The 15,285-nt window shown below is 41.0% G+C and overlaps 2 protein-coding genes across 2 annotated transcripts; one reads left to right on the plus strand and one right to left on the minus strand.

Annotated features, from left to right (window-relative positions):
• Positions 1-4,046: 4,046 nt before the first annotated feature.
• On the plus strand, positions 4,047-9,762 carry proca (protein C (inactivator of coagulation factors Va and VIIIa), a). The gene is made up of 10 exons (XM_068726171.1): positions 4,047-4,131; positions 4,339-4,360; positions 4,567-4,652; positions 5,069-5,226; positions 5,512-5,536; positions 5,867-5,977; positions 6,665-6,805; positions 6,901-7,019; positions 7,752-7,869; positions 9,073-9,762. Exons 3-10 carry the CDS (start codon positions 4,583-4,585, stop codon positions 9,654-9,656), a joined length of 1,326 nt encoding a protein of 441 aa, XP_068582272.1. The 5' UTR covers positions 4,047-4,131; positions 4,339-4,360; positions 4,567-4,582; the 3' UTR covers positions 9,657-9,762.
• Positions 9,763-11,750: 1,988 nt separating this feature from the next.
• Positions 11,751-15,084, minus strand: dusp28 (dual specificity phosphatase 28). Its single transcript, XM_068726183.1, has 4 exons — positions 14,945-15,084; positions 14,091-14,497; positions 12,938-13,184; positions 11,751-12,071 (listed from the first exon to the last, which is right to left on the minus strand). Exons 2-3 carry the CDS (start codon positions 14,436-14,438, stop codon positions 13,056-13,058), a joined length of 477 nt encoding a protein of 158 aa, XP_068582284.1. The 5' UTR covers positions 14,439-14,497; positions 14,945-15,084; the 3' UTR covers positions 11,751-12,071; positions 12,938-13,055.
• Positions 15,085-15,285: the final 201 nt, after the last annotated feature.

Raw genomic sequence — 15,285 nt, forward strand, 5'->3', positions numbered from 1 at the left:
TCTTTGGCAACCAGCGAACAGGAAGTGACCATATTTGGACAGAGGAGGAGTGACGTAGCCTGTATATTGCACAGAGCGCAGTGATTATGGGTTATAATACATTTAATGCTGGTTTGTATAAAGGTTCATGACTATGAAATATGAGTTCACAGATAATTAAAACCCCTCCTCGTCATTGTGGACGTTGGTTTGTGGCTTTTTGTTGGTTACACTCGTCGTCTTCTTGATTCTCTGGTGTTTCAGAGAATGATGCAACAAATAAATAAACAAAGCTTATTAATCAATGTCTACAAACAGAATAATACTGCGCCGGGTTACATCCACATGTGTAACACAGATAAACAACATAACCCACTTTATTCAAGTGACATCTGCACAACTTGAACCTCACAGATTTCTGATTGAAACAAGTTGAAGTAATAGAAAGCATTCAGGACTTTTCTTCAGTGTACGTTTGCAGAATATGTTTTCTTTTCATCCTCTCAACATGACAGTAATCCAACACTGTGAAAGCTCCCGGTCTCCACAATGAGCAGCCTACTTTTATTATTTAATCCAACCGCAGAGCAACAAAACCTCCTGGGATCACAACGATACGGGATATTAATGAAACTAATTACCAACATGAGGGTTTTGTGTATTTACGTGGCTGCTTTCTATCCTCTCTTTACCTCCATCTCACTGTCCCTTCTCCTCCTTTCTTCCCTTCTTTTGTCTTTTCTTTGTCACTTTTGATGTCGATGTGTGATAAGAAGCTCAAATCTCCATCAGCTGCTCCTCCAGTTCATCCTGTGCAAAGAAACCAGTTTCCAGGCCGGGTCTCATCAAATAGAGACACTTTGTAAACTTTGAAGTATTTGTAACTCCGTTCTTCAGTAACAAAACTTTTCCTGAACCAAATTATTTGAGTTTATTTGGAAAAGATGGTACGAATGTAACAAGTGGAAATGGACGCGTGTTGTTGGACTTTTTGTATGAAAACACATGAAAAATGAGGAGTAACTTTTTCTGCAAAGATTAATGTCCGAGACCCCTTGATTGACACTTGAGACCCCCTGAAAGCCTCTAAAGTCTTTAACAATGTGAAGAACCTGGATTAAACCTGGATTAAAGCATAAACCTGGATTAAAGGAGGACATCGTCTCTTCCAGGACGGGAACCAGAGGAAACAAAAGCCGAAGTTTCAACTCGAGCAAGAAATCGGCAAGACGCTGTGTCTGTAAAGCCAATCAGTGTTGAGATTCACCTCCTGTTATTACTGACGTTGTTGAATCAAAGATGGAGGAAATTAATATTGTGTTCACCCAGAATCTATAATACCTCATATTAGTACAGAGGAACTATGTGTATACATGTGTATAATCCAGATGGTACAAACAATAACGACGCTGCCGTATTTACACTGAGATGACGTTGTGTTGAGTGTTGATGGAGCTGCTACAATGTTAGCTTAGCATAGCACTGATCAAACCAAACTCCATTCAGAAATCAAACATTTTAAAAGTTATTTGCTCGTTGTCTTAAAGTCAGAACTAATAAAACATGAATTCAGACTTTTTATAAATCGGCATCATTATGTTTTTTCTGGAACCCTTTTTGTCCGTTTATTGCAGTTAAATCACAGCACAAATCTGTTTATTTTGGGTTCACACAGCGGCAGTGAACAGCTGACGTGTGGCTTACTAGACACAGTGAATACAGCTCTGGATGATGTTATGAACTCAGACATGACAACATTTAGTTTCTCTGGATATCTGGGACTTACATAACAAGTACTAGTGGTTATATCTTCCATGGTTGATGGCGTAAATAATTAAACGGATGGGTCAAAGAATCCTGTGACTTTCACTCAGGAGACCCAAAAGTCAACTGTTGACTTATTTATGCTGACGACTTAACTGTAACTCTGTTAACGTGACAAACGTCCTTTTTCTCCTGAAGCTAACCAAGTAGTTTTGGGGAAAATGGAAAAACAGGAAAAACTTAAAATAAGGAGACACGAGACGCAGAATGTCCTTAAAAGTGACGCGCTATTTCTATACCTTCCCATGAGATCAGTTCCTCTGCTGAGAAACAAAAAATGCAAACTAAAAAAAGACGAAGCAAAGCGGTTCGACTGTTGAAGGGGAAGTCACAACGTCTTTTCTACCAAGAAACAGTTCCAAGAAGCAGCGGCCCATTAAAACCACAAACTGCTGTTTTTAGCGTCCACTGGTTGAGACGTTTATCATATAACTGCAATTTAAACATGGATTGAAATTCTCAATATTTCCATATAATTGAAGTGGAGTCGAGTGGAAACGTTTAGTTGATTGACTGTAAAATGATTTGACACAAATGCTGATTGATTGTTTCAGTTTTCAAGCAAAAAATACAAAAACTTTCATGTTCCAGATTTATAAAAAAATCATCTTTTGGGTTTTGACTAAACAAACAATTTGAAGACATCACCTTTTTAACCTGGATGGACATTTTTCACTGTTCTGTGACATTGTTATAAAAACTAAATCATTCATACGTCTAATTGAGAATATAACCTTAAGATTCATAGATAATGTTCTTGATCTGTTGATTCCAGATTGTTCAGATTGTAAAGGAACTTTATCATAAAGACAAAGGAAGACCACTCCCTCCCTTGGTCCCTTATCCAAAAAACACTTTTTAGTCCCCCCCCCCCCCCAAATGCCGAGTTGCCCGAGGAACCAGAGACGGCTCCTTTATGTACCCGGGACAAGCTTTTATTCTGAAAGAAAAATCAAAACAGAAGAGAACACAAAGGTAAACGGAGCCGAGTGAACGAGGCTGAAGCACAAAGGAGACGACAAAGGAGATGAATAGTTCCCCTTGATGAGTGTCCTGGTTTCCACAGCGGGCGACGCCCCTGAGGTCCGGCCCGGGTTTCACACCTGTACCTGTTCACAGTAAACAACCACCTGCATTTCCTGTCTGAAGGGTTTTTACTGTGTAATAAAATGCAACCTGAGGTCGGCTGAAGACTGAAGCAATTACAAAAGACTGTCCTCTCTGTCCCCTGAGGTCACTTTTCAGAGGGTCATGTGACCACTGCGACACATGATGATGCTTTTATTTTGTAGAAAGTGTCTTCACTAACAGATTAGATGTTCTAACTCAACACTGTTCAAAGAGACAAAGATCCTCTGAGCAACAGCCGAAGAAGAAGAGAAGAAATCAGAAGAAGTGGAAGATTAGATTTAAACAGCTTCCTGTTTCAGTGTCAAAGAGTTTCACAATAAAAGCAACCGAGAACAAGCTGGAATTAACAGAAATAAAAATATCCTCATGTTAATTTAAACCACACACCGTCAAACTCTTTTATTGAATTCAACCTCCGGTTCTATAAAGTTCTCCTGTTCTTCACGTGTTAAAGCTGCATTCTCTCTAGTGTCCAGCAGGGGGCGACTCCTCTGGTTGTATAGAAGTCTAGTCTAAAATGATTCTACTTCTCTCTTGATTTATTCCCTCAGTAAACATTGTAAACATGAGTTTATGGTCTCAATCTCTAGTTTACAGTCTTCTTCAATACAGCATGATGTTCATTTAGTACATTATGCTCCATTTAGAGTCAAACACACCATAAAGCAGGGGATGATTTAGGGCGACGGCCAAAATGTTGAACTCGATGCTTCAAAAACATCTACAAAGCAATGTGTGACGTCACAACAACTATGGCCACTTCTTACATACAAATTGTTGTCTGAACCTAACTGTTGGTGGTTTTGTTGCCTAACAATAACCATGATGTTTTTCCTGAACCTAACTAAGTGGTTTTGTTGCTTTAACCTAACTTTAGTTGTTAACGTAATGTTGTTCCGAGGGACACGTAAAAAATTGACAATTTGTGTCGCTGTACAATCTCAACCAAACTGCCGTCAGACTGTGGGCTGAACAGATGGACTCTTGTGTGGGAACGTTTAAAGAACTCTGTAGACTCATTTTTGGGAATCAGGTTCTCTGATCAGCTGCAGAGGGGAGTGGGTGGAGGTTTGTGTGTGTTGACAGTGTTGACAGCTGCAGACTGTGGACTCTCAGTCAACACAGTCCGTCAGTCATTAACACAACCAGAACCAGAGCGAAGTCTCCGTCTCCGTCCTCGGCTCACAGTCTTCACGCGTAAGTACACGAAGACGCCCCTCGCTCTCTGAAACCCACTCCTTCTTTCTGTACGTCGGTTTGAGGCTTTGAGGACGTCATCTCGGCTCCCCCTTGTTCAGGTCCTGAGGGGCTCAAAGGTCCCACAGGGTTCAAACAGGGCTGTGTGTGTTTGAAAATGATCAATATTGTAGAAGTTATGTTGAGACTTTGTTTTTGTCTCCACAGTTTTTTGACCTGCTTTAATCTGGTGAGTCACTTTAAATTATGTGGATTATGATTATTAATGTTTGTGTCACTATTTCACAGGAGGGAGAGAGAGAGAGAGAGAGAGAGAGAGAGAGAGAGAGAGAGAGAGAGAGAGAGAGAGAGACAGAGAGAGAGAGAGAGGGTGAATGTAAACACTGAGGGGATGAGCTGATTGGCTTCGTGTCCGTCTCTTCTCATTGGCTGCAGGGTTTGACTTGAGGTCATGTCTCGCCTCGTCCTCTTGGTGTTTGTCGTCGTTGCTCTGTGGTCGCCGGCGGTGCTCAGCCTGTCAGGTGGGTGGATCACTCTGATGGAGTTAGTTCAAAAGTAAAGATGTTTAGATGCAGTTTTTATTTAAGCAACAGCAGCAGCTGAGAGTTTCCTCTGAAAGAGACACGAAACGTCTGGAGGGTCTCGAAAAGTTACTAAACTAAACCAGGAGACTGGTGACGACCATCTTCTCTCTGATGGTCTCTTTACTGATAGGTCTGATAGAGGATCAGGACTAAACTGAGACTGGTTCCTATAGAGGATCAGGACTACACTGAGACTGAATAAGTACCAGATACAAATCAGTTAATAAATGTAGAATTTCAAAGAAAGATGAGTTATTGGCCTTTTAACGCTCATTTATTTTATCTGATGAATATTATTAACTGGCGGTCGGGTATCCGATGCGTCTCCTCGTGTGTCCCCTCGGTTCCTTCAGTGTTCTCCGACCCTCCGAAGGCTCACATGCTGCTTCGCTCCCGTCGGGCCAACTCCTTCCTGGAGGAGCTGAAACCGGCCTCGATGGAGCGTGAATGCGTGGAGGAAAAATGTGACTTTGAAGAAGCCCGAGAGATTTTCCAAACCAGAGAAGCGACAGTAAGACGTTTTACTGTTTACATGTTTCAACCGTTTTTTGTGTTTTTGTCTTCTCAGAGAATTGTTTCCCTTTTACAGCAGCTATTTGTTCATGCTCTTCGATAATAGACTGCTTAAAAATCTGTACATCATTTGGGGAAAACTCAATAGTTTCCAAGAAGAAAAGTCATTCTGTAGAGCCTCTGTTCTCCATCTGTCCTCATCATTCTGAAACCTTAACGAATGTTGAGGATGACTCATATTCACTCGTCTCATCACTGACCTTTTTGTTTTGTGTGTTGACAGCTGGAGTTCTGGACGGTGTACACAGGTGAGAAACGCTGAACCGGTTTGATGCTCCACCTGTCCCTCATCTAATTATAAAAAGCAAAGGATTTTCTGTCCGTCCTTCTGTGTGTCCTTTTCATATCTTGAGAACCGCTCATATGATCTCCTTCAGACGCGGTGGGTGTTGAGATCCAAATAGCATGAAGGGTGTTGATGAATTTTGTGCAATTTGGACTCGGCGTTCAATGTTAATGAACTGGTAATAAATTAGCAAACGGTGGCAGCAGCAGAGGGGGCGGAGCTTCAGGGCTCATGCAGACTTGAACAGGGCATTGTGGGAAATGTATTCACATGGACCTGACTTGTGTTTCAGATGGGAACCAATGTCACTCCCACATGTGTGTTAATGGGTCCTGTGTGGATCAGTACCAAGACTACGCCTGCCGCTGTAACCATGGATACGAGGGCAAATACTGCGACCAGCGTGAGTGTGATGATCGATGTTCACTCAGATCACGATCACGTGTCCACACTTCAACACACACTCATGTAACACCTTCAACCCGCTAATGTTCTGGGACACTTACAGCTACTTCAACACTTTGTCAGTGAGAAGAACCAGAACAACAGCCTCTACTGTATTCCACAAAAAAAAAATATTTTGAGAAGTTTATCTGTTTTTTTGTTCCAGTTTGAACGTTAAAAAACCACATGAAAAAAAACAAAAAATGATTGAAAATATTTCAACAATTCAAACATCATTTCTTAACCTCATCATAGTTCAAACTTGTTATACCATATTCACATTAAATGTGTTTTCTACGCAGATTTACCAACTTAAAAACTGAAACTTCACAATACAATGAAGTAATAAATACAAAAAAATAAAGTAATAAATACAAAAAAAATTGTAATAAATACAAATAAGAAAATAGAGTAATAAATACAGAAATAGATCTGCAGCTAATGCTTATTTTGATTAAAGATGAATCTGCTGGTTATGTAATCAGTTCAAGGTTTTGATTTTAAAATGTAATGAATTTGATTAAAATCTTTAATGTCTTGTCGAGTCCGACCAGCCGTCCAGAAGCCAAAGAGATGTAGTTCATCGTCTCAGTGAAGAGAATGTAGTCAGATGTATGGAGGGTATAAATGGAGGTCTGTCGTTCAGCTCAAACAGCCACGAACTGCTCGCTGGATAACGGCGGTTGCGACCACGACTGTTGGGAGAGCGAGGACGGCCTCACGAGGACCTGCAGCTGCGTGAGCGGATACAAACTGCACGACGACGCCAAGAAATGTGACCCGAAAGGTGAGGAAGAGAGTTTCCTTTGTGCACCCAGAAGAACAAATCCCGCTCTGTCAACGAGTTCACTTGTGCAAAAGATTCACTTCACTCGTGTGCAGGTGTGTCGTTCTGCGGTCGGCTGATGACGAGCAGGACGTCCTACAGCAAACCGATGAAAGGCCTGCAGCCCTGGACGGTGGGAGGGCAGGTGGGAAAGAAGGGGGAGAGTCCCTGGCAGGTAACGCACCTTTATGCTACATTTATGCTACATAAATGCTACATTCATGCCACATTTATACTACATTTATACTACATTTATGCTACATTTATGCTACATTCATGCTACATTTATGCTACATTAATGCTACATTTATACCACATTTATACTACTATATACCACATTTATGCTACATTAATGCTACATTTATGCTACATTAATGCTACATTAATGCTACATTTATACCACATTATACTACTATATACCACATTTATGCTACATTAATGCTACATTTATGCTACATTAATGCTACATTTATACCACATTTATACTACTATATACCACATTTATGCTACATTAATGCTATATTTATGATACATTTACACTAAATTCATGGTACATTATTGGTATATTTTTCATACTACAATTATTCTACATTCATTCTACCTTTATTCTTAATAAATGCACTGGCCACATTAAATGAAAAGAATAATGAAATTTAATTTGAATATCTTATTTCCAACACTGCGTGTAGTCCTCGTAGGGCATTGTCTCTGTTGCTCACCTGCAACACACCTGTTATGTAGCGTTTCCATTGAACACCTGTCAGCAATCAGCAGCCAACATGTGGATCAGAGCAGCGATTGCCCGCGTACTTATTTACTAATTAATACATCACGCTGTAGAGGAAACGCAGGAATTCAGACTCACTTTGAACGTAAACGGGTTCTACAGCAGTGTGTTTGTGTGCAGGCGCTGCTGCTGAACGCCAGAGGGAGTTTTCACTGCGGAGGCGTCCTGATCGATGAGAACTGGGTCCTGACCGCCGCTCACTGCCTAGACAACAGCTTCCGATTCAGAGTTCGACTGGGTGAGCAACATCACGACGTCATCATCGAATCTCTTATCAAACGTACCGCAGCGAATACATACAAACTTTAAAAACAAAACAGAAGGGAGCCAATGGGCCTCCAGCAACATTTATTCTAAATCCATGCTACATTCATACTACATTCATGCTACATTCATGCTACATTCGTGCTACATTTATATCTAAATTCATGCTACATTTATTCTAAATTCATGCTACATTCATGCTACATATCTAAATGCATGCTACATTCATGCTACATTCATGCTACATATCTAAATTCATGCTACATTTATACTACATTCATGCTACATTCATGCTACATATCTAAATTCATGCTACATTTATGCTACATTCATGCTACATATCTAAATTCATGCTACATTTATGCTACATTCATGCTACATTCATGCTACATTTATATCTAAATTCATGCTACATTCATGCTACATTCATGCTACATATCTAAATGCATGCTACATTCATGCTACATATCTAAATTTATGCTACATTTATACTACATTCATGCTACATTCATGCTACATATCTAAATTCATGCTACATTTATGCTACATTCATGCTACATATCTAAATGCATGCTACATTCATGCTACATTCATGCTACATATCTAAATTCATGCTACATTTATGCTACATTCATGCTACATTCATGCTACATATCTAAATTCATGCTACATTTATGCTACATTCATGCTACATTCATGCTACATATCTAAATTCATGCTACATATCTAAATTCATGCTACATTCATGCTACATATCTAAATTCATGCTACATTTATGCTACATATATATCTAAATTCATGCTACATTTATGCTACATATATATCTAAATTCATGCTACATATCTAAATTCATGCTACATTCATGCTACATTTATATCTAAATTCATGCTACATTTATGCTACATATATATCTAAATTCATGCTACATATCTAAATTCATGCTACATTCATGCTACATTTATATCTAAATTCATGATACATTTATGCATATATTTATTATTTATTTATGTATCCAAAATTAAATTTCAACCAAGGAAGTTTAATTTGCACATGGAGCACATAAATTACACAACGCCCCCCCCCCCGATCAAACATTCTACATTTTAGTTTTAATAAATATTCAAGAATCAGGCTTCACAACACTCGACCACCAGCCACCGTGTTTGTGTCTCCTCAGGTGACTACGAGCGCCACAGAGACGAGGGCACCGAGGTGACCCTGAAGGTTGTGAAGATCATCAAACACCCGCGCTACAACAGCCAGACGGTGGACAACGACATCGCCCTCCTGCGCCTGCAGACGCCCGCCCCCTTCTCCAAGTACGTGGCCCCCGTCTGCCTGCCGGGCCGAGAGATGGCCGAGCGGGTTCTCCACCTGAACGGCACCCTCACCGTGGTGACCGGCTGGGGCAAAGACGACCTGGAGAACGGCTCGTTCAGCTCGGCGCTCAACGTCATCAAGGTGCCGCTGGTGGACCACGCCGTCTGCGCCCGCCAGATGTCCAACAACATCTCAGACAACGTCCTCTGCGCCGGGGTCCTCGGGCAGAGGATGGACGCCTGCGAGGGGGACAGCGGCGGGCCGATGGTCACCTTGTACCGGGACACCTGGTTCCTAGTGGGCCTGGTGTCCTGGGGCGAGGGCTGCGGCAGGGAGGACAAGCTGGGCGTCTACACCAAGGTGTCCAACTACAACCAGTGGATCGACGACATGCGCGAGGACTGGGACAAAGGACACAATCCAGAACCTCCGATTGTCTGAACCACAACCGTGGATCCAGTCTGGTCTGTTAAAAAAAACAACACATGAAGGCCTCAGTTAGAGCAGCGATGTGACGCACTTTATAAATAAACTCATTCTGTCTCAAGACGCTTCGCTTTTCTTTTCTTCACCACAAAGACATGTCTTCACTTCTCTCGCTGTCTTGGCGATGTGGCTAAAAAAACGACGACATTTGATTAATGTTCCCCAGAGGATGAACCCCGACGGCCGAAAGCGATCCTCTCACTAATGTAGATGGCCGTCTCGATTACTGAGGGAATAAATCAAGAGAGAAGTAGAGTCATTTTAGACTAGCCTTCTATACAACCAGAGGAGTCGCCCCCTGGTGGACACTAGAGAGAATGCAGCTTTAACACGTGAAGAACAGGAGAACTTTATAGAACCGGAGGTTGAATTCAATAAAAATTGCTAATTTGCGCAAAAAGGTTCTCTCTTGAGATGGTTCCTCTCTTCGTCAAAAGAATAGAGTTCTGTTGAAATTACCAACGTTCATGTAAAAGGTGCAAACTAAGATCCAGAGGGAACTTCTTTACGGAATAAATTCTGATGAGGCGAACAGTTAAGTCACATGACTGATCAGCTGTTTCTGCAGTCGGCGTCTTCCTGGATGTATATTCTATATTGTCTTCCTCTCCAGACAGAACAATTAAAACCAAATGAAGCTTCTTCTTCTAGATTAAAGCCTCCGGCGCCAACGTCTGACCTTCTGTGGATCGTCTCCGTGAAGAGGTTTGTGTTTAAGAATGAAGTCGATGCAAAAACACGAGAAGAGCTTCAGGTGAGGAACACAACTTTATTTAATTTATAGCACATTAACAGACTCTGAAAGGGACGCAGCGTCACACTTTGACTGTTTTGTTTAACTCGTCATTTAAACACACATACACATATATATATATATATATATATACATACACACACACATATATATATATATATATATATATATATATATATATATATATATATACGTATAGATATACGTATATATATATATTGAGGTCTGACGCGTTTCTAGTTTTAATTATTGCTTTTAATATAGCACCACAAAATGAAGACACACCTGAGATTCACACACACACACACACACACACACACACACACACACACACACACACACACACACACACACACACACAGTGATAAATATGATTTGTTCCACACAACTAAATCTTAATAACTCATCGTTCACAGTGTTTTAACTTTGTGCTGTTGCTGAATCACCTGATGACCTCACAGACAGGTGTGTGTTCAGGTGAACATGAAGATATTAATATTGTTTTTAATGTAAAGTGTCTTTATTAACAGAGGGTATTTAGATCAGTAGATGTTGTAACTGGACTCTGATCAAAGAGACAAAGATCCTCTGAACAACAGCTGAAGAAGAAGAACAGCTTCCTGTTTCAGTGTCAAAGAGTTTCACAATAAAAGCATCGTAGAACGAGCTGGAGGTAAGTTTATCAAAGCTCTTCACAGTAGAACCAGAAGGTTGGACATCATCTGATCTGATCCCAGTTTAAACCTCTTCATCAGTATCCACTGATCAATAATCAAACACATGTCATGAAAGCTCTGGAGTCTGACTGAAACAGTGTTTCATCTGTTAGTTATTGAAGAAGAGCATCAATACAACAGCTGACTAATCAATCTGACAAACAGTCCATATCAATAACACAGCCTGTCGTCACGTCTTTATGCCTGATTCCTTTTGATTACTGGTGTTATAAACGCTCAGCTGTGAGCCTCAGAGCTGCAGGAACAGTCTGCTTTTCTTTGACCCGTCACTAGTTTCAGAGAGCAGGTTCAGTGAGAACTCTGACTTAGTTAAACCTGAGATGAGGTAAAGCTCTGGTGACTGTCATCTGCTTCATGTTTAGTTTGTTACTCACTCAAAACAAAACCTCTTTTTTAAAGCTATAATGTGACGCTGTGACGGAGCATAACTCCTATAATAACAAAGATTATATATCAATAACTCCTAGTGAGCAGCTTTATTTATAGGGTTAAATAACTAGTTTAACAGCATTTCAGAGTTTCACTTCACTATAGTTAAACCTTTAAATCACCAAAAACACTTTACTGATCAATCAATACTTTTACTACATATATATATACATACTTGTACTTGTACTTGTAGTATTTTCACAGTGTGTTATTAGTACTTTTACTGCAGTAAAGGAGAGTTTATGATGTTAAACTGATTTAAATCTCACAGTCTTTAAATGTTGTTTATTTATGAATCTGTAATATGGAATATAAAGCTGGCGGTCACATTAATATGCCGCATTATTACTATATTACATGGAAATGTGTCCATCTAGAGGTCGGAGGTGGAACTGCAACCACGATGACAGACGGCACCATCACAGAAACATGGTTCAAGGTTTAAGAGTGCTGAAAAAAAGAACAGACGGGTCAGGGTTCTGCTGGTTCTGGTTCTGGTTTGGACCGGAGTTCACAGCAACAACTCAGATCTGCATCAGGCTTTAAACATGAAATAATCTTCCACTAAAAACTGTTTCATTCTGTGACCGGATCTGTTTTTAATCAGAGCTTTATTTTGAAAGTCACTATAAAAAGGAAACAAAAGTGGATAAAAGCATGTTTAAATGTTTCAGTTACTTTAAGCTTTTAGTTCCTCGTTAGTGTTGAAAGATAAACAGATTGCTTCTAATAAATAAATATATGTATTTGAATACAGTAAATACATCTTCAGTCCATGTATTAAGTATTAAGTGTTGAACTGTTTCAGACATGATTGATGATCCTAACGTGTAGAATAAACATTCAATATTTTATATGTGTTTTTATCTTATATTGTATTTATGCACACTGTCTGAACGTGTTCTCGTGTTTTCTTTTAGGTTATTATGAAGTGTATGATTGTCTTATTAATGTGTGTTTTCAGTCCTTAAATTAAAGACTCTATTCTTTACTCTTTTTATTTTGCCATATTTAATCTGAAACTCTACAATCTAATATTTCATGTTTTATTCTGAAGTCTTTAAAAGAAGTGAAATTAATTATGAAAACATTAAAACATTAAAATATTAAAAATGTTTTTTTCTCCGTTAAAGACCTCTGAGGCAATTTTGTGATTTTGGGCTATAAACATAAATTAAATTTGCTTAAAAGTCAGAACTGATCATTAGAGATAATTAACGAATAATTACAAATAATTAGAGATAATTAACGAATAATTAACAAATAATTAGAGATGATTAACGATCATAAAACAGAGTTTAGATTCAGTCGATCACCTGCTGGATGTTTTCACATCGAGACTCTCGGGACATTGTGAAGGGTTCAGGTTGATCAGACAGACAGACGTCCACCAGTCTGTCTCTCTGTCAGTCTGTCCCTCAGTCTGTCTGTCTCTCAGTCTGTCTTTCTCTCAGTCTGTCTGTCCCTCCGTCCTCGTCTCTTCTTCAGCTCCTGCTCGTATCTCTGCAGCTGAGACAGGAAGCCGGGGTTCGGGTCGATCTCGTGACGAGCCGTCTTCACTTTCTGGAGGAAAATAACCAACGATTATTATTAAAAGTGTCTTTAATGAATGTTATTACACTCTGTAATACATCATGTATATTTATCTCCTTTTCTGAAGAGTGAAGCCGACGCTTCAAGTGTTAAAGCTGCATTCTCTCTAGTGTCCAGCAGGGGGCGACTCCTCTGGTTGTATAGAAGTCTAGTCTAAAATGACTCTACTTCTCTCTTGATTTATTCCCTCAGTAAACATTGTAAACATGAGTTTATGGTCTCAATCTCTAGTTTACAGTCTTCTTCAATACAGCATGATGTTCATTTAGTACATTATGCTCCATTTAGAGTCAAACAGACCAGAAAGCCAGTTTATAAAATACACATAAATCTCTCCGGTGTGATAAGAGTGAGCAGCTCGTCTGTCCGATGCTCGAGGGCACCTTGGTAACAGAAACCCTGAGCTTCAGTTTCTGCACACTCAGCGTTCTGCTGCAGTTTAAACCACAGTTGGTGATATTTGTGACCTCAGCTCAGAGAACAGAGAGACGTCCTCACAGGGATGGTTCCTCCTTGTCTGTGTATTTATACTACTGTATGTATCATCATATATATATATATATATATATACTGTCATCATCTTCTCTGACTCGGCTGCTGAAACAAAGCAGAACATAGAACTACGGGTCGGATTGAACCAGCAGCCGTTAATCAGAAAATAATGTTCTTTAATTTAGTCTTTCCACTTCCTGTCTGGACAGGAAGTGAGAACCCTTGTGCCATCTGCTATAATCTATCTATCAATCGTATCTTTTCTCTTCCGGGGCTTTTATTCCATAAGCTTGTTCTGTAAATTAATTATTATCACACATTCAGCCTTCGTCTTCTTATAATTTATGAATTACAATGAAGTCAAAATGGCGTCTCCTCGCCCACCTGCAGGGCGTCGCTCAGCGTCATCCCGCGGTGTTTCATCAGGTAGGCGACGCACACGGTGGCCGAGCGGCTGCGTCCGTTCTTGCAGTACACGAGGCCACGCCCCCCGCGGTTCGCCTCCTTCTGGATGGCGTCGGCGACGCGGTCAAAGTGGGCGTACAGGTCCTCGCCGGGGTCGTCATAGACAGGCACGCGCAGCTTGGCGACGGCGGCGGCGGCGGAGAACGGCTGCTGCTTGGACACGTTGACGCAGAGCGTCACCGCCTCCTGCTGGAGGAGCTCGTCGCTGCAGGCCGAGCGGGCGTTGCTGATGAACAGGGCGCTGGTGACTTGGCACAGCTGCAGCATCGCCGGTAGATCTGAGCCCCGCGGGCTTCCTTACTCAGGCAAAGATGCAACACGGACACCTGGTCACCAAAAAGAGAAGCATGTCAGTGTTTTAGTCCAGAAGACATCAGGACTGGGCTCAGAACAAATACGTAAACTAAGAAAGACGTAAACGTTACAGTCATTTAGCAGTACATTTCAGTATCTATCTACACACCGTAGACGCAGCTATGGGAGACATTTAGGGGTTAAGTGTCTTGCTCAAGGACACATTGACATGAGACTAGCGGAGCAGGAGCTGGGAATCGAACCACCGACCCTCTGATTGAAAGGCGGCCCTGCTCTCCACTTATCACGGTCACCACTAAGAAAAGTCTAAGAAAGACGTAAACAACGCAACACTAGTACAGAACACAGACACCGCTACAGTTAATACGTGATAAACATCCTCCGATTCCACCAAACACACACAGCGCTACAACAACCTACAGCCAGTGAACGCCTCACACAAGGACAGACTGACTCACATGCAGCCGTCAGCTGATCTTCACTCCTGCTCTCTTTACAGGGACCTGGCTTGTTGTTGCTTGTTGTTGCTTGTTGTTGTTTTGAGAGGAAAGTGTTTCCTGTTCTGTCCTTGCAGACGGTTCTGGTTGCTCCGGTCTCTCCAGGTCTCCTTGTGACCCCCCAACTGGTCCTGATCCAACACACCGCTGCTATATTTACTGCACGGGCTCTGACAGCTGCTCTGGGTCCTAGTGCTCATCACTTTCACCGCCGACACCTGAAGTGATTAAATGGTTCAGAATCAGGAGCGACTTATTATTTCTGTATGATTCGTCCTCAGTGTTACAGCGCCCCCCAGTGG

The sequence above is a fragment of the Cebidichthys violaceus genome, unplaced genomic scaffold (genome assembly GCF_023349555.1).
Source record: "Cebidichthys violaceus isolate CVI_PGR_0920_01 unplaced genomic scaffold, fCebVio1.0.p SCAF_38, whole genome shotgun sequence".
NCBI classification, from domain to species: Eukaryota; Metazoa; Chordata; class Actinopteri; order Perciformes; family Stichaeidae; genus Cebidichthys; species Cebidichthys violaceus.